General features: G+C 32.7%; 1 protein-coding gene across 2 annotated transcripts in view; it reads left to right on the forward strand.

Moving 5' to 3' along the window:
* The window catches only part of LOC124534462 (transducin beta-like protein 2), a 73129-nt gene that overhangs the window by 28960 nt on the left and 24408 nt on the right, over window positions 1-19761 (forward strand). Inside the window, exon 3 of one of the 2 annotated variants that reach the window (XM_047110353.1) lies at window positions 10749-10972. In XM_047110353.1, coding sequence (XP_046966309.1) covers window positions 10749-10972 — 224 coding nt within the window. Of the gene's footprint in view, window positions 1-3006; window positions 4345-10748; window positions 10973-19761 lie in introns of those variants that run through there. The other variant, XM_047110352.1, reaches the window with a different exon arrangement.

A 19761-nucleotide genomic window follows, 5' to 3' on the forward strand; every position in this document is an offset into this window, starting at 1 on the left:
TGTTTTCAATCAATAAAATGAATAACCCAAGAAATGTCCATAGTATTAAACATTAGCAGTAATTCACATTCAAGGGTTATATAAAACTTATATAACCCTTGCTAATTGTTCCAATACAAGATATTGGTTGGCAATACCTTTGTTAGTCATTTCGCTTCGAAATAATGTGGGAGGTTTAATCGTCGTAGCAACGAGTGTTCCTTGACCTACTTGGAGTCGCGAAACATGATGCTGGTCAGTTTCGCGACTGGGCCAATGATGGTCAACTTTCACCAAAAATTACCGAAATTATAAATAGTGAATCGATTAATCCTTGCTATTGAATTATTTCAATCGAACTCGCCTTCAATATACAAAGTAGGACACGGTATTCTGTATGTATGTCGAGTTATCGATCAGATCTGATTCAGTTTATTGTTTTTATGAATCAATACAAATATCATAAATCCAATTTCCGCTTTGTTTTTAATATTGTTGATTTCCAATGTTCCGGTATTACTATTTGCTAGCCGTGGCCTACTGACCGCGTTTGTGTGAACATCTGACTTCGTTTTTTTCATTTAAACGGGGAAATTATTTACGACTTACGTTTTGCTTTATTTTGTTAATGTGACGTTGAATACAAATACTAATTTGTTGTTTTGATAAAATGTTAATGATTCACTTACTAATGTTTAAGGATGAAAGTATCGTCAAATACAAATTAATATTTATTAGTCATAGTATTTAGGTCAGTTTTGTTTTATGCATAATTACTCATTAAGCGTTCAGAGCCTTGTTAAGGCTCATTCGGCTGATGACTAAGACTTTAAATAGTAAAGAGTAATACATGGATACATTAACGACAGGAAATTAGCATTCAAAAAAGGAAATATATTATAGTTATGCTTTTTTGAATATTGATACCTTTTAGGGACTTCATACACATGCTCTTTAATTAAAAATTCGGTTATAGTAAAATGAAAAAGAAGATTTTTTTTGCAATTTTCAACTTGATTGACAGCCCGCTTTAATATTTTCAATTTGTCAGTCGGTTTATTTAATAAATAATTGTTGATGAAAATCAGCATAAACAAAAAATAAACAAATACTTCAGTGTAACACACCGAAGTTTTATCTTTGTTTATTTAATGTGCGCGGGAAGTATACATAATATTGAACGAATATATTATCTCAGTTTAAGATGTAGCGTGGAATAAAATCCGTCAAAATTAGATTCATTTGGTCGTCTTTACTTCGCATTCTTAAGCAAATGAAGAAGATTCTCTAAAGATTTATGTCGTCTAGGTAGGCGATTGGCCCCACCATGTCATCGTATAGGATACCGTTCGGCGACTCGATGCGTGCTCTGACATCGATTCGAAGGTTATCGCCGGAGTCACCGACCAACGCCGCGCCTACACGCGCTTCTGTATACAAACAATCACCTCACACATGCACGCGCCGTTGATGAAGCGAATTGGACGCTACGTGCCGACACGGGCCAACTCTCATTGACTGTATCTTAACGAATACACACTGCGAATCAGATTTGGCGCGTAACTTACCTACGAAACACGGTTCATTGAACACTTGACTTGCACATAATCGAATAAAATCCTTGGCTGGCGTTCGATGAACTCGAAAAAGGGACTCGTGAGAGATCGTTTGCCTTCCTATAACCTCGTTGGTATTTAACGGATGTAACACTAGATAATTAAATATATCAGTGTTTATCACTTCGTGACTGCACTAATTACTTTTACCGAGCAAACAAATATTGCTCGTTATGATTTTCAATATTAAAAAAAAATATTTACCTTTTACCATGTTCAATATTTAACAAGAGTAGATTCATTAGAATTTTGTAATCATTAACTTATGTTTAATGCGCATTAGGTCAGATTATGACTAAGTCAATATATCGTTCAGTTTCTACGAAGGCTGTTTGGGCCTTGATAATTTCATGTGACCCGTTTGTAATTCATATAATGAGGCTTCGATGCAGATTTTGGATGACGTTGATCTCGAGACGATACGTGTCTTCGTCTCGTGTACGTGCCCCGGACCGCGTCGTGTTTGTCGATAAATCTTCCTTTGTTAATGCAATAAATTGCGCAGTTTTAATATAACTCTTTATTTTGACATATTTTCAAAAACGAGTTCTTTCCTTAAATAATCCTTCGGTAAAAGGTTGATAATTTATAATCATTCAGTAAATTGTTTTTATGCTTCAGAGCAATGTCCGTCCTTTTGTCCAATGTCGGCCGTCGAACAAGAAAGGAATATGCATATATTTAAAAGAAAATTATTATTTCCTTGGCACCTTAAGAAAAACACTATGTAAAAGAGGTTTATTATTAATATTTTAATTTTATGCTATAACATATCCATTACCAGTGATTATTCTAGTATATCGAATTAAAAAGAAAAATAAATAAGAAATTATCTAATATACATACTACGATTATTTGCTTATTCATCTCTTTTTATAATATAACATTACAAGGCTCTAGGCCAAGGTGAATATAATAGCAATATGTATTCATTCAATATTATTACACTTAGAAACAAACATACATATTTATGATTCAAATATTTTTCAATCCGTATTATCTTGATAAGCTTACAAATCAGCTGATGCAAGTAAACAGATATATATTGTTTAAAAAATATGAAATACTTTCTTATAAAAATAAACAAATAAACAGTAAATACGGTATTAAGTTATCGCAATCTAGCTAATTGCTTATACTTATCTTTTCACATAAAGTAATGTTTTATTATTGTTTAGAAAAATGAGAATAGGCCGGTCGATTGGCATGTCCCGTTAACGAACGCGCGCTACCTACGTGACGTATAAAGCGTGGGTTGCCCCACCAGCGCGCCATTAGTATAGCGCCCGCGCGCGCGATTGCACGTATTTACCGATTCCGGCTCCGCGCTCGCTTTCTCGACTCTATGTGTATACAAGCCGATCAAGAAACATGCAATTTTGTACTCATTGGCACGATTGGTTTTATCAAGAGACCAACGCGGCGGTGGATCCTGCCAGCGCTGCAGCACGTCGGCGCAGGCCGCGCGATCGACGCCGCCCCCCGTCCTCGCCGCCGACGCCGTCGACGCCGCAAAGGATCTCCACCGAAGAACTAGTAGAAGCTCTCCGCCCACATCTGCTCTCTCCGAAGCGGATGTGGGCCCTGGGCTATCCTCTGGAAATAGAGCCCAACTCCTGTAAAGCTGTGGTGTATATCAATCCACCGCCTCGACCTAAGCCTCTACAGTTTACTTCTTTCGATGTCAACGCACCGGAGTTCGTACCCGGTGGCTCTCAAAATGACAGTGGACGTGGATCGTGGGGATCGACCCCTCGCTCCGAAAGTGACGAAGAAGCGGATGCAGTGGAACATTTGTGTGTGCGTTGTGATAAAATGTTTCGTATGACTCGCGAAGGTGAATATGTGGTCGAAGAATCTTGTGGCTACCACTGGGGTCGCATCAGTGGCGACTCGCGACACACCTGCTGCAACGCACCATTGGGTTCCAAAGGATGCAGCACGTCTCGATTTCACGTATGGAGTGGTACTAAGCCTGGTATGAACGGACCCCTCGAAGGGTATGTGCGTGCACGGTCACCTCGCGGTGGCGTGTACGCTGTTGATACGGAAATGTGTTATACAACTGCAGGACTCGAATTGGCAAGTATAGCGGTAATAGCAGCTGACGGACGACTCGTATACAGATCGCTAGTGAAACCTAGTTCACCTGTTGTCGACCACAACACCCGCTTCTCAGGCATCAGGCCGCGCGACTTGGCGCGCGCGACTAAGACGCTAAGAGATGTACAGAATGATATATTAGGATTTGTTGGAAGCGATACGATTTTGGTTGGACATGCATTAGAAAATGACTTAAGAGCATTGAAATTATTGCATAGTGCAGTGGTGGACACTTGCGCACTGTATCCCCATTCACGAGGTTTCCCCTTAAGACGATCCTTACGTGCTCTCTCTGAAGAACTGCTCGGACGAAGTGTTCAGCGAAGCAGCTCGGGCCACTCGCCGCTAGAGGACGCTCGCGCAGCCATGGACCTAGTTCTACTCAAAGTGAATGAAGAACGAGCACAACGAAATCGTGGTTTAAATCAGCTCCCAATTTTGCAACCGTACGATCCCTTAATTAGTTCCGCCTAAATTTCGAGTGATAAATGTTATACGAAATGTTCTATGAAAATATACTGTCAATTTGTTTGTTATATGGACGATTCTCAAGTGATTCCAACTTATTACGTTGACGGAGCGCGCGTACTGTGTATGTGCCTTCGAATTGCGAAATGGCAATAAACGTAATATTTTTTTTACTATATTCAGTCGTTTTCTTTACCCCTTAAGTATGTTACATTAACCTGCTAGATATCTATGACACGAGAGTTTAAATAATAACGAGTTCATGTTATTTGTTTGCAACGGTAAAATAATAAGAAAGTATGTCATGATTAATGCAAACCTCATACGAGTTTATGTCTCAGTCATATGATAGAACACTTTCACTGCGCTGGATTTCACTGCTACATAACTAGCGATTGTTAACGTTTAACGTTTGCAGCGTGGGGTAAGTGGGGTTGACAGTACTAAGTTAACATTCATTGTTTACATAGACTTGTATTCTACAGGGAAGAAAAATATTTAAACGTAATTGAACATTGAGCAAAAAATATGACAATTATTGCAAACAAGGTATTTCTAAGCAACTAATGATATAATTCGCTTTGTTGACGTGACGATTAAATGTCTGGGTCAAACCGTACTTGAGGAAAATGGCGTCACAAAATATAATTTAAGATTACGTATATAAACATCGTTATCAATATCACGACTTTAAGAATTCTATTATTAATCATATGTTCGATCTTTACCTTGCCAAGTGACTAAGCGCTCATTTCATTGAAACAGTATTGGTTTTTTATATTCTCATCTGAGTCAGCTAAATGGTTTGTGGCTTTTAAGTAGGACGTCTCAGCCGACCGTTCATCCTCGTATAATATTACAAGTAATTTCGTCACATCGCTCAGTTACACTTTAAATAATCGCACATAACGGATACAATGTTGGATTTTAAGGCAACTCTTGTGTAATTGTACAATATTAACGAACGACGCTCGTATACGAGCGAGCGAACTTATATAATCCGCTTACATAAACTAATGATGAAATGTAAGTAGATGAGCAAACCTAATGACTTCCACGCGGTCCAATTTATTAAAAAATCTGTCCTTTTTAAATTATTATTTAATTAATCGAAAAAAATTCTAATGAAGGCGAATACATTGTTTTCTAGAAGCCAACTTACAATATGAATGGGTTGATATTTAAAGAATCATCTCAAGGAGAGTATTGCCCTTGCGACCGGACGTCTTTAAACGTATCTTGTTTACGTTTCATGTGTCCAAAATAGTTGGTTTTATCTTCTTTGTTCTCATTTTTCTATGATAATGAGATTTAGCACATGGTAATGATGTCTAACGAACATAATCGTAGATATCATTAACAGTAATCATTGAGGACGAATTGCGTGTGTATTTCCTCGATAGATAACGTAAAATGGCTTTGGTAACTAGTGCTGTAGAATTCTCATTGATATTATCTAATCGACACGAATTAGTTATCCGTTGTAAAATATATGTTTCTGATTATCTCATTAAATTTCAAGTATTCCACGAGCTGTCTGTGTTGTATATAAACAAGAATGATTCCAATATCAAATATCGTAATTGTTAGTCATTCATATTTCTAAGAAAGAGAATGCTACTACGCTGCTGCCACGTCACCGGTTGCAGTAAACCGTATGTCCGAACATATTAAAGTAAGTATCGAGTGCCTAGGTTACAACTACGAGTAGCATCGATGCATACTATTACGAGCAACACATACATACATAACGTTAAATAATCATTGAAAATTATTCGTCACTTATGCATATTATGTCGTCGTTTCAAGGAATTAAAGACGTATCTATTTTAATGTAATTGTTTATTTAAAAGTTTACTTGTCAATTACTATTAATAGAGAGTTTGTAAAAAAAGTGGTTGTAAAATTATTATTTTTTATGAAAATCAACTCTTTTTGAGCTCGTTTACGATACAGTATCTTATAAATGATTTACGTTCGATTCCTAACTTATTATAATTTCTACAATAAAAAAGGATTAAGAATGACTTAAAAGTTACTAGTTAAAAAATCAATATTAATTTTTACGAACAATAAATAAACATTGAATTGAAAAACAATAACCTCGAGGCTCACAATAACTTCGGTGTTTCTCAACATATTATCGTTATTTCAGCTTAATATGGTTTGTCGTTTTTGTTAACAATACGAGGTGATTTGACCATGGCGCTTGCACAGCTCGCCTCCGCGTCGATACTCTTTCACAATAACTTGCACAAAGTAAGGTTCCGTTTCGTCATCGCACTTCGACACGCCCACGATCCCCACCAAGACACCATGACACGATATCGCACAAAGTTTAAACACATGAGTGCTCTGTGATGTTGAAAATCGAACCTCCAGAATTATGACAAAAATCAAGATAATCTTTTAAGATTTATTGAGACATTTGATCGAAGAGCTTAGTCGTACCGAAACATTTAAACAACGTATAATTTATTTGGATTATATTTTGAACAAAAAGTCATTTCTAATTATGTTTACGTATATAAAACTAAGTATGTTTTAGCTGAGGCTCATCTACAATACAGAGAGACCTTGAATTCGGTACAAGCGTTACTGACATGGACGAGTTTTTGTTGTGTGTCGTGTTTTTAAAATCGTCAGTCGTTTTGTATGAATTGACTTTGGCAATGATTTAAACATTGATAACGTGTAGCCAAGTAACGAATCAATCGATGGTCGATGAGGCTTTGTTGCTGTATACTGAATTACTTCCTAGTTCCCTTGAAAAGGCCAATGAACTAAAAGAATTAAACGCGCAACCATACTCATATTTAAGACATATAATTATTATGAACATTTTGTACGAAAATAAAAAATATAAAACAAACATCGATATCTCTTAAATAACTGTAAATTTTTGTTATTCGGATTAGAAGTTCGAACGCTTGTCGCAACTGGGTCAAACTCTCCAATAGTGTCGCTTTCTGAATATAAAGACGATAATATATACGCGTATATCTCTACTGACCTATAAAACTAGTGTAGCTATATTATTTAAAAAGAATAATACATAAGAAAATCGGTAATCGGTATAGTAGACGGACAGACGCTCCATCAATCAATTTTAATTAATTAATAATTATTAATTGGGATCAGAGTGTTTTTGTTGCTTTAAAAATGCAAATTATTACAGAATTAATAATAACTGTACGTATAATTCGAACTGTTGCCTCGTCTGGACCATGACCATGAATTTTTTATTAATTTCGGATAATAACGAACTTTTTGTATGCTTAAGTGTTGATACGCAAGACTCCGTGATGAACTTAAATTAACAAATTACATTTATATTGCTAAGTAATAAGACTGATTTAAATGCCACTTTCTAATAGAATGCCGACGTGATCGTTTTACGAATGGCAATACTTATTTTTTTGAATCTACAGCTTGCTATTAATATTTGATTTTTTAATGAAACCATACGCAAAGAGCAGTGGAAAAGTCCTTTAAAAATATATGATTTCAACAAAAATAAATGTCCCGTTATTGGACTCATAAAACTGAAATCGCTAGATCGTTTGTTTTAGTATATCATGTTATATTTATTAGTTATATATTTTATGTTCCATAATATTCATAAAATTTTGAAGGTCTTCACTGAGGCTATATCGTTCGCAGTGCCCTAAAGAAATATAATTTCATTGTATTCTAATAATAAAATTTAATTAAAGGCGCATAATTATCCGAGCTCTTTTGAATGCATAAAACATTACGTCATATCTCACCCTTGGGCCTTGATCTGTAACTTGATAAAACATATGCATACATGTTAAGTAAATTAACCAAAAAGGTTTTTTTTATTGTTTCTTTATATAAATATATTTTTAATTTTATTTTTATTACTTGAAATAAACATATTTAACCTTAATATATATGTATACTTAAATTGGCTTTTCTATGCGTTCGAAAAGTAGATTGTGTGGTTTCCGTTGATTTCGTGTATCAAAAATCAAAGTCAAAATATTCTTTATTTAAGTAGGCTCATAAAAGTACTTTAATATGTTGCAGTGATGAATGAATACACTATAATATTTTACTTCAAGAGTTTTCCAAGTTAAGACCTTTATCAAATATTTCATTGCGATCGGTGCAGTGGTTTAGCCTTAATGAGATAAATAGGTAGACTATGTTATGCTTATTAAAATATCCATCTAAATAAGTAAAAAATAACCATGACAACTAACAAACAAAATGTAAGCGGTAATCGAAAGTAATAAATGTAAATTTCTATTAATATCAGCACATGTGTTTATTTATATTATTTGGCTCTCTACCAAAATTAACTATTTAATTTATGACACTCAATCGTCTAATTAAACTATAAAAATATCATCATTTTATTAAACGAGCAAATATTTATCATTCATAATCCAAAGTTATCTATAAAACAAACAGGTGTATTAAATTGGATCAAAAATCTATAAATATATTAGAGATATACACTAAAGGGACGATAAGCATGTCTCTGGAGATGATTATAGATTAAATGTTATGAAAATTTAATTAAATTAAATTAACCTAAAACATTATAATGAACCTAACACATATATCAAGTTATTTTTTAATATTTTAACTTTTTTTTTATTCCAACTTGTAGAAGTATTATTTTTTAATTGTTTTATTTGTAGCGCCGTATGATAATAATTGCTTTAGTTGTTACGAACGATGGACATATGAGATGGCCTTTATTGTGTGTACGTTATGTATGTATTAGTACGCACTAGCGTTTACGTTAATACATTTATAAGGCAGAATTATAGACCTAGAAATGTTCAGAGTTATTACTGTAAAGTTTTACAAACATATCGAATGGAAAATTATATTATTTAGGTCCTGATAACCTCTTATATGATTATTTTATCTATGGTGTATTCTATTTTTATTTTAGTGACCGCTAATCAAATAGCTGACTGAATTCTTAATTAAAATTATATAAATAAATTAAAAAGAAATGTTTGTAAATAAATGCATGTCTATTAGTTAAATGCAGACGGAACTGCTGGTGTAAATTAATTAATTGGTGATATTAACTAAATCGCTCGTTAATTGTTTCACTATACTCTTTCGAAATAATTGCTTATTAACTTAATCGTATCCTTCCTTTGTCGTTGGTTTTATCGGAATAAATCTATACAAATCAGTCATTTTTTCCTTTGCATAATTTTGTGAAATCTATATTAATATTATAAATGTGAAAGTGACCATGTATATCTGTCTGTCTCTCTGTCGCTCTTTCACGACCAAACCGCTGAACCGAATTTGATGAATTTTGGTTTGAAGCAAACTCCACGGAAGGACATATGCTACTTTCTCTGCCTAACATATGACAACCAACAACCTATAACGTGAGCGAACCCGCGGGTGACTACCAGCTGATCTATATATCAGAAATGCTATGTGATTTATCGATAAACGAAAATGAAACATTCATATGCGACAAAGTTTCGTTGGAGTTATAGTTAATCGCAATTAATAATTCTTGACGGTTTCGCAGTCAACCGGTTCATCAAACACACAAAATTCCCTTGACTCCGGTTCAAACGATAACTTTATCGCGGGCACGCATGACGGACTATATTAATAATATGGATGGATTACGATTTCCAATAGTTGGCATTACACGCTCTGCCGGTCAGTTACCGTCGCTGGTCCACGACTTTACGTTTAAAGCGATTGAAATTGCGCTCGTAACAGCCTGAAATCCAAAGGCCTTGATACAGTGACTCAGTTTCGATATCTCAGTGCTCTGATGACCTTTTACTGGTTCCCGCATTGCTGCACGCTTACCTAGATTTCTCAGTCTATATTTGCACATTGCCTAAAACAAGCAGTTAATGTCTTAAGACGCTAAGTTTGATTTTTTTATGTTTCTTCTTAAGTAATGATAATATTGTAAAGACATTTATAACACTACCTGACTTAAAGATTTTAAAAGTATTAGGATTTGTTAAGTATTGTAAATGTTCAAAAGATTTAAGAGGAAAAGTAAAATCGAGACAATAGAAGGATACTGTTAGGTCTATACAATGGTGAAGCATTTTATGTTTGAGGCGATTGTTTGCTAAAGCTGATAATCTTCAGGCTATATAGTATGTCTGTTCGTTATGTTTTTGTAGTTTAAAAATGCAGTTTAACAATCGTTTGGGTTATTTTATTAAGTGTCATCAATGTGTGGGCGACAAGTCACTGCCTACGTTATCGCGTGAGTCAAAATGAGGTTGGCAATGAAACGACTCGCAGTCATGGTCAGCGATGCCATGGCATTGGGAAACCGACATGAAAATCTTGTGTATTTCACCTTCTGCCATCTTCCGAATGGCGTCACAAATAAATATCTCGATATAATTGTGTGTGATAGGGAAAATACTTGACGCCCTTCGAATAATATACTAAATCGACTTCTAAGTACACTTGCATCTTTTAATTTAATCAATTATACTTGGAGTATAACAACATATAAGGCTTATTATGTTATAAATCGTAGTTGTGGATGTATTTCAATCCCTAAATTTAATAAAAATGAAATTTATCAAACAGATGGATCTGTGATCGTGTGGGACATACGCGATTTAAACGTGAAGGAGCACAAGACGTTGAGGGTGAACATCAACTTTGACCACGCATCACATGTAGCCTGGAGTCCAGATTCCAAAGCCTTCGTCGTTCACACCGTGCGGGATAACAACATCGTCGTGTACAAGATCGAGAAGAAAAAGGACGGGACAATAGGATCTGCGACGCCTGTCATTACATTCGATAAGGTAAATTTATTTTTATTATCTGTATTCAGAGAAAAAGCTACCTATTTTATGATTTTAGAAATACTATCAGCGTTTTCGCAAAATAAACAAAATTAACAGATAAATGATAAGTATATTATGTGATTCATCATTACATCGCAGCCATTTACGACAATTACTATAGGAGTCTTTGTTAGTCAAAATTGTTTAGATATGAATATGAATTCCAAAATTACGTCATTATTTATATTATATTATAATTTTGTAAATTGTACTAAAACACTTCTGCAACTTAATGAAAATATTATTTCTAAGTAATACTAATTGTAGTATATTCGTATAGGCATAATTTGTTATGCTTACTCTTGAACTGTTTCCGTAATGCCAGGATATTAAATCATGTAAAGATCCTTTGGAAACGGTTTGAGCTATAAAACATTATTGAAGTTCTTCGAGGTTTTGAATTTTTGCCAAAAAAACCGCTCGAAGGATATACACAAGTATATTTTGCCTTTTTGACCTTCGACTTTATTACAAACGAAATAAGATAGGCACTAAAGATAATTGATATGAACACAACACTTATAGAAATCAACTTATAAAAAGTAAAAGCTCCGGTCGGAGCTTTCTAGGAAATTACTTAATGAAATGGTGGAAACCGCATCGAATTATATTAATGTTCAATTTAAAAGAGTACGTTTGTTTTATCGTGACATGTTGAGAAATCTACGATCAAATGTATATACGTGACTTACAGTACTTTTAAACAGTTAAGCTACTCATTTTGAAATCAATTTAAAAAAAATTGAGTACATTATGTTTAATGAAATTAGTATGAGATTTTGCTTTACTCTTAAATATCAAAACAAATTCACGAGAATAAATACAAGTATAGAAATGATTCAGTCTTAGCATGGAATGGCCATGATTACAGGGAAGTTGTAAGATGTTGAATTATATATTGTAAATAGACTGAATGTACCGATACAACAAGGTTCTGTTGAGCAAGATCTTACTTTAAAAGGACATAAAACGTTTGCACAAGTAACAAACCGAAATTAAACGTTTAAACGAGCCTTCCTCCGGAAAGACGATCGGATAAACTCATTAATTATATATTTGGTAATAATTTTCCGCCAGAAATTGTTTCGTTGCGGTCATCGGTCGTATGAAACTATTTAATATTTATTTTATGCAACTACATTTTCTTGGCATACTTTTACTTTCAGTTTCACTTTGTATATATACGTATTTCAACGGTTGTCATCGACGACACGCAACACTTGACCAAGATAACATTAACGATCGGTTATAATTTTCAAAATTTTCGTATTTATTATAAATTTAGCAAATCGCAAATTATTATATTTTATGGTTCTTATGTCGAATTTACTTCCTCAATTTTACACCGAAGCATAAGATTCAATTTGCATAATGACTCAAATCTTAATAAGCTTGTTGTTCGTTTTTAGAAGCAGATCTACGCGGAAGTCTTTAAAAAAAACTCAACCTGACAATATTGTTTAAATATACGAAATTTATTTTAAAATATATGCATATGTGTTACATAAAATAAATATATATAAAACAAATAGCATACGAACGGAAGTAATACGTAATTTTATCTACGTGACGTATGAAGTTGTTTCGTGTTTTGATAGTATTAGAGAACAAGATTTAAAATTAATTTAAGCCTGCAATCTCGACTGCACCGTTCAATCTCCATCGTGTCTTCTCCATCGCACGTGACATTGGCGAAATAATCTTGTGCCCTCTTGGCACAAAGAAAAGCCATAAAAAAAGAGAACAAGATGATATCAATACATTAGGCGTATCGTTTTTACTTACGCGTTTACGTTAACACGGTTCATATTATACAGTTTATTAAATAATTTCGGATATGGTCTATTACATTCGTTTACGAGTTGGTAAAAGCATCGTGTTATGGTTCGTGAGACAATTTACTCGTTACAAATCGTTCTTGTATCTTTTTTTTTAACTTATTCCAAAACGTTCGGCAGTTGAGACGATTTTACAATATTTACTTTCGAAATTCAAAATTACCATACAATTACACAGATTATAATAAAATCTGTTCATTCCGTTTTATGGCGTTGTGTAAACAGAGCTCGAATGTATTCTTGTTTAAGTGTTATTGATAATGGTACCTCTCCAATTTAGTTGGTGATGTTCACTGACCTTAAGATGAGTTGGATTTCAGAATTAATTTATAAAATCATTTACTTTTGCCAGTGATTTAGTTTGGATTCGTATTAATTATAAAAATGGAATTGAATTTACTTTAATATAATTAATATAATTCAGCGATTTCAAATGCAGCGATGTATTTATATAAATAATACAAATGCAAGGCGATCATGTCCGATTACTAAAAACGTCGATAGCGATATAAAAGCTAAACAAATTAAAAATTTGTTAATTAACAATTATTTATTTATCTTATGTATTTAATACAGATAAAAAATAAAATAAAAACACATAGTTAAGAATTGTTTTATATTACAAGACTAAGCTATTTTATAGTAACTATATCTTTTTATTAGTAAAATTAAGAGTTGTTGCTTGATCTGTATTAATGTAGTTACACTATTACTTTAAATTTAAAAACAATATCGTCTACTAAATGCGAACATTGCATATACCTACTTTTTTGTATACAGTCAATAAAAAGTTTACCGTCACAAATATAATAAAATATAATATTTATAACTAACAAATAAATAATTTATAATCGTTATTTATTACTTAAGTACACGTACAATTTGCAATTTTTAATGATATACCATAGCCCCAATAACATATTGACAAACACTGATCTAGACAGAGATACTGTTTCGTTAGAAATGTAAATAAAAACAGATTTTATAATGTATTTTCGAGAATAATAATCGTTTGGCCGTGAGTCGCAAATTCGGCATCTTTTGATCGCAGTAACGTGAAATACGCATTAAATATAGACTGGCTGAAAATAGGTGGGCGTCATAATGTAAACCCACGTATAGATCGTTGGCCTCAGCTGAAAAATCTGTTCGAATACCACGTGTCTCATTCAGGTTGAGGAACTTTGTTTCACCTTCATCATGAATCGCTTATGTTGCGCTTTATTTTGGGGGACAAAGTGCGAGGGATGTGTTAAAATATTACGACCGGCTGTTTCATGCCAACCCCATATAGATATGCTGTTCCTGGTGGGTCTATTTCCCGTACCCAAATGTCGCCTTGAAGTGGATGGATGGATCTACGTAATATTCCTACATGGAAAGTTTTAAAATAAAATTGCGTTGAGATTTTGAGCCCCAAGTTTTTATATGTAACGTTTGAGTAAAAGAGGTTTGTCTTCTATCAGTGTTGCAAGCGTGTCGTTTTTGTTCAACGGATATCGAACTTAAGCCATACATAAATGAATTATATCGCGATAGAGCAATGTACCTGTGATTTTTTATGATATTATACAAATTTAGTCATTAATTACTGGAAAAAGCTATTGTTTTCGTATTTAATACAATAAATAATTCTCTTATCATTTGCCTGCATAAACACTACATAGATGTTGCAAACCAACTACACAATTTTATTGTCTTTGGGTTTATAAATGTAATTCTTGCAATAACAATTGTAAAAAAAACAAATGAAGTAGGTTCCGTTTTTTTTATTACTAATTATTTATTAATTAATAGTGCCTATCTATGACTCTAACACTGTATACCTACACTTTCTTGTAATATTACTTTTTGTATAACAATAAATTGCTTTTACTGACTATTTAATTATATGTGGTATTTGGGCTTAAGGGCTTTGCGAAATAGAAGATTATTGAGCTGAATATATTGAAAAGAACTCTTACAAAAGTGAATATCTAATTAGGGAATTAAATTTTAAGTAGATTTCAGACTTAAAATGGTAAGAAATCTGCTTACGGTTTTAAAGTTCAAGAAATATTCTACCTAAGAATATTTCACGGTTATATTATATTTTTTTATTCAAATCATTAGTAATAAATTAATACGTTATTTTTTAAACTCGAGTCAAATATATGACTACTAAAATATATCAAATATCACAGACGTGACGATAAATATAATCAGAATAAAATTGCATATATTTTATAAAGCATTTAATATATCGTATAAAGTTTATAACTAGAATACAAATTCTTTATTCACTCGCAGTGTTGTTTACGACGTTCAGGTAGACTCCACCGGTTTAGTTATTTTAGCGGAACAAAAAGGAATTTGTCAATGTCGGTGCCTGTACCTGCTCTCACTGAAACTTTTGGAACAAGTCGTGATGATAAGATAATTGATGCTAGTTTCTCATGAACAGGGATGGGGTCCTTTTGTTGGACGTCGTATGATCTTGAGCATGCATTCCGTCTCTTGAGACGCACGTGACGTCTCATGGGAAAGAATGGAAAACGGGACGGGTATTTTTTTTCAAAAATCTTTTTCGTATTTTTATGTAACAATTAATAAATTGTTGTATTATTCAATACGTAGCGAAAAATACAAAACTTGATGATGATAACTTATTATTAGAGGCTTGCTTATTTTTTGAAGAAATGTTTACAAGGAATCTTCCAAACCACGTTTCATAAAGGATAATTGTTAAATTATCGTCCAGAGAATCGAAATTACAATACGCTGCTGTTCATTTTTTTTTTAATTTTGACTCTTTGTAATCGGCTTTAACGAAATAAGTAATTTCGTCTGAGTGTATATTTTTTATGCATTTTTTAAGAAAGAGTCATACCCGACAACTGTTATCTTTAAATGAATTGATGTGGTCCAAGAAATGGTCTTATATCGATTCTAGCTGCATTGGATACCGTTAAGATTATATATGAAGATTAAATATGGCATTTTTTTTAAATTGAAATTACGTTTTTGGATATAATTTTTAATTTGATAGACGCATTACGGTAGAGACATGATCTAAAGAAAATATGAGTGAATCCTATTATTGTATACATTTAAAAACGTCAAAATAATTAGTATTTAGTTTTTGCATCAATTCGATATTATTAGCAGACACTGTTACAGTGTCCTTACGAACATTTACATTTACGTGAGGCAATAAAGTCAAGTTCGTTTAATTTATATTCATTGATACCAAATTACAATACTGATCTATCGGCATTGTACAATGAAATTGATTAAAAAAGTAACCTTTAAGTTTTTCGTATCAATAAAATTATATATTGAATACAGTTAACGTTCCTACTACGAAAACAATACTTTTAAATGGAGATCGTGAAAGAACTTTATACTAAAAATAAATTCAATTGATTTGAACCGAGATTGTCCAGCAATACGTAAATTTTAATATAAATAATATAATTATAAACGATCGCTGGTTCAATTCTGGTCAAGTACCATTGAGTTTTGAAGTGCTTAATTTATATTTAATATAATAATATAAATTTCGTTCGTCGGAATTAAACCTATGTATATCCAAATACAGTGTTAACGTAACAATCCTTTTTGTTCCCCAGCGCAAAAAATCAAGTGTCTCTTTGCCTTTTGGAATGAAGAAAAAATATCCTGGTTGCGGAAATATTATGTCTTTTGGTTATGTTGGCGGACGAGTATAAGTGGTCACCACCGTCCATAGGAGCCATAAAGGCGCTGTAAGAAACGTTAACCATTCCTTCCATTGCCAATGCACCAACAACATTGGGAACTAAGATGTTATGTTCCTTGTGCCCGAAGTTACACTGGCTCACTCACCCTTCAAACCGAAACACAACAACACCAAGTAGGTACAGTTGGCAATAGAATATCTGATAAGTGTGTGGTACCTTCCCAGACGTACTTGCAGATAACCCTACCACCAAGTTTTAACCCTTAAAGGCTGTAAATAAAATAATTGCTTGTCGCCAGCTGGAGCATGTAATCACATTGGCATGGCCAATGATTAAATTGTGACTCGTGTATCAATCCCTCTGGGACGCGTAGACCTTTGCTTATCAGTAACATTATCGGTTTTAACTTAGTTAATGAAATAATGCTTTTTCTGGTAAATGTTAATCGTTTGTCGCTAATACGTGTCCGATACAACCTTGGAAAGTCTGTCGTAAGTAATCGCTTGTCTTTCAAGGATTACGAAAGATGTAATAAACGCAGTGCAATTATCAGTTATTGTTATCGTACTCGAAAGTGATAATGTAAAATCTGATAATGATAAGATTCCGGAAGGTGTGGTGCTAATGTTTGTAAATACTCTGATAAAGTTTCGTGTAGCAACTTGCGGTTGCTTCAGGAAGTCGGTGGACGAACTTGAATACGGCTGATGAACTCAGAACATGTAATTAGTAATGTTCACGCTTCATTTGTCGACATCGCAGCCTTTCTGCTGTGAACAGAGCTGTCTAACAACATAGTATATATCTATATATATTATTATTACAATACAAAACTATCCTATTAATTTGTTAAAATAATGTAAGATAGGCATGGAATCAATGCATAACATACAGGGACTAAAAAAATAAAATTATAGTGTTTTGCACGTATAGAAAATATTTTAAACTAATAAATGTAGATATACCTTTTTTAAAGGTAAATAAATAGCTCATACAAATAACAATATCGGTTGACAAACAGAGGAGAAAACGATTCCGAATTGTTTAGTCTAAGCATATTTAAGATATAGGTTTTCAAGTAAAAATATAAAAACAAACTCTATTATTATAAATTCGAAAGTATCGGTGTCTGTTAATCAGGTTTTTACGGTACAACCAATGAATCAAACTTTATGAAATTCAGCATTTTTTTCTTTTTTTAAATCCCGAACACGCGAGTGAAAACTTAATTAAAATAAATTTAAAAGGATTTAAAATACTAATTAGATCGCTCTTAGACCTGAGCTCTGCTAATCATTAAATTGTGCAAAAGTCAATGTTCGATAAAATACTCACACATAATGCAATGTTCGCCTCTACATAGTTATCTACAATTGCAACTAAACGGCTCGTGGCAGGAATACCTAAAAAGATGACGAATCTTTTTTTTTCGGAACGTCGAGCTTTGACGAAATAGATCCTCTTTGCTTTTTATTTTTATATCGTTGAACCAGCTTCTATAGAACATGAAACGTAAAAGGTATTGATCGGATATTGCTAGAACTTTCATTTAATATTTCATTATTTATGTCGATAGCTGCAGAAAGCCTTGAATACAATGGTACGATAGCCTTGAAATAAATGACAGTTATTGATATCACATAATTTTTATTTCTCTTCCATTTTAAAGTTTAAAAATAATGGTTATCGTTATTAATGATTTCCTTCATGTTTCATTATAAATGGAAATTAATTGCTTTTTTTTTAATATTTTGAATAAATAAGCTGTTTCAAATTTTATTTTTGGTTTTCTCTGCTCCTTATCACTGTATACTAATCGATAATGGAAACTTAATTGGTTTATTTGTTATTTGTCCCATTGTTTTTAATCGTTATAATTTTGTAATCTTTGTTTTCTAATTAAAAAATAAATAACATTTAATATACTGTTAATTACTTTGATGTATGTACAAATAGTAAATAGTTTTAAATACGCACTTTGTCGATAAATTAGTCAAGACTAAATTATTATGAGTGGTCGTGGAGCAGCGTATAAGGGTCAACATATAAATTGCTATGTTTTAGATAACCGTTTGCAGACTACGGATGTTCTTGTTAAGGTGATTCATTGTTGCTGTTACTATTTTCGTGGTTATAACGTCCATTGTCTTTTACGGCTGATAAACTCAGAAAATAACTACCTATTCAATGTAACCCTTGTAAAAAAATCTCTACCCGGAACAGGTAAAAACCATCTGTTAGTAAACTCGAGTTGTGCACATTAAATGTAATATAAAGTATTTTTTTTTGTTTTCTTTTGGATATTTAAATATAATATTTGTTTGTGTATGGATGTTACACGACACCGATGGTATGTTTAAGTAAATAAATACTTTTTTGTTCAGTGTCGCTAAAAAAAAAAGTTTATACATATTTATGTACGTTACGGTTCTTAATGTTTAGTAACATAAATAAATAAAATAATGCTTTGTTTTCCAAATAAATATGCTATATATTTTTCGTTTAAATAGTCATTTAAACATATAGTTTGTACAAGTGATCGCCTCAAAAAGTTCAAGTGCCTGTTTAAATTCAATATTATATCGTGTCCTCAATAGAGTATAACAATGTTAAACGACAATAAAATCACACTAAACAATTGGGTCCATCTTGGGATTTACATCGGAAAGCGCGTATTTGTTTTTATGTAACAATGAAATATTATAGATTATTATCCGTTATTGTTTTTTTTTTAATAAATCTTTTGTAGACAGGTACTTATAACTTAATAAAATATACACTAAGTTATATCAGTGAAATTCGTACTTTGTTTTTTTTTTTTCGTTACTAATTGTTTATTCTTAATTTCACCTTTGTAAAAAAGGTCGAATATTGTATATGTAATAATGTTTATGCCTTTGTCTATGCTATTTTTCCATTTTTAAATGAATTATCAATACTATAAGCATATAATGAATACACTATGGAATGACTATGACTAGTCGAAATTGTTTATTTCGTTCAAACCATTGGCATAGATCCGCCCGTCAAGTATAAACGTGCGGAAAATTATTAGAAACAAAGAAGTCGCGCGGCCATCTGTCTGCGCCTTCGTCATCACACAGAGGCTATTGGCTGCACTGATGTATTTTATATATCTTTATACATAGTGGTCAATATATCACGCTATTGCTAAGTCCATGATCAAAATTTATTCACCCCAATCGCC

Source organism: Vanessa cardui, chromosome 12 (genome assembly GCF_905220365.1).
Source record: "Vanessa cardui chromosome 12, ilVanCard2.1, whole genome shotgun sequence".
NCBI classification, from domain to species: domain Eukaryota; kingdom Metazoa; phylum Arthropoda; class Insecta; order Lepidoptera; family Nymphalidae; genus Vanessa; species Vanessa cardui.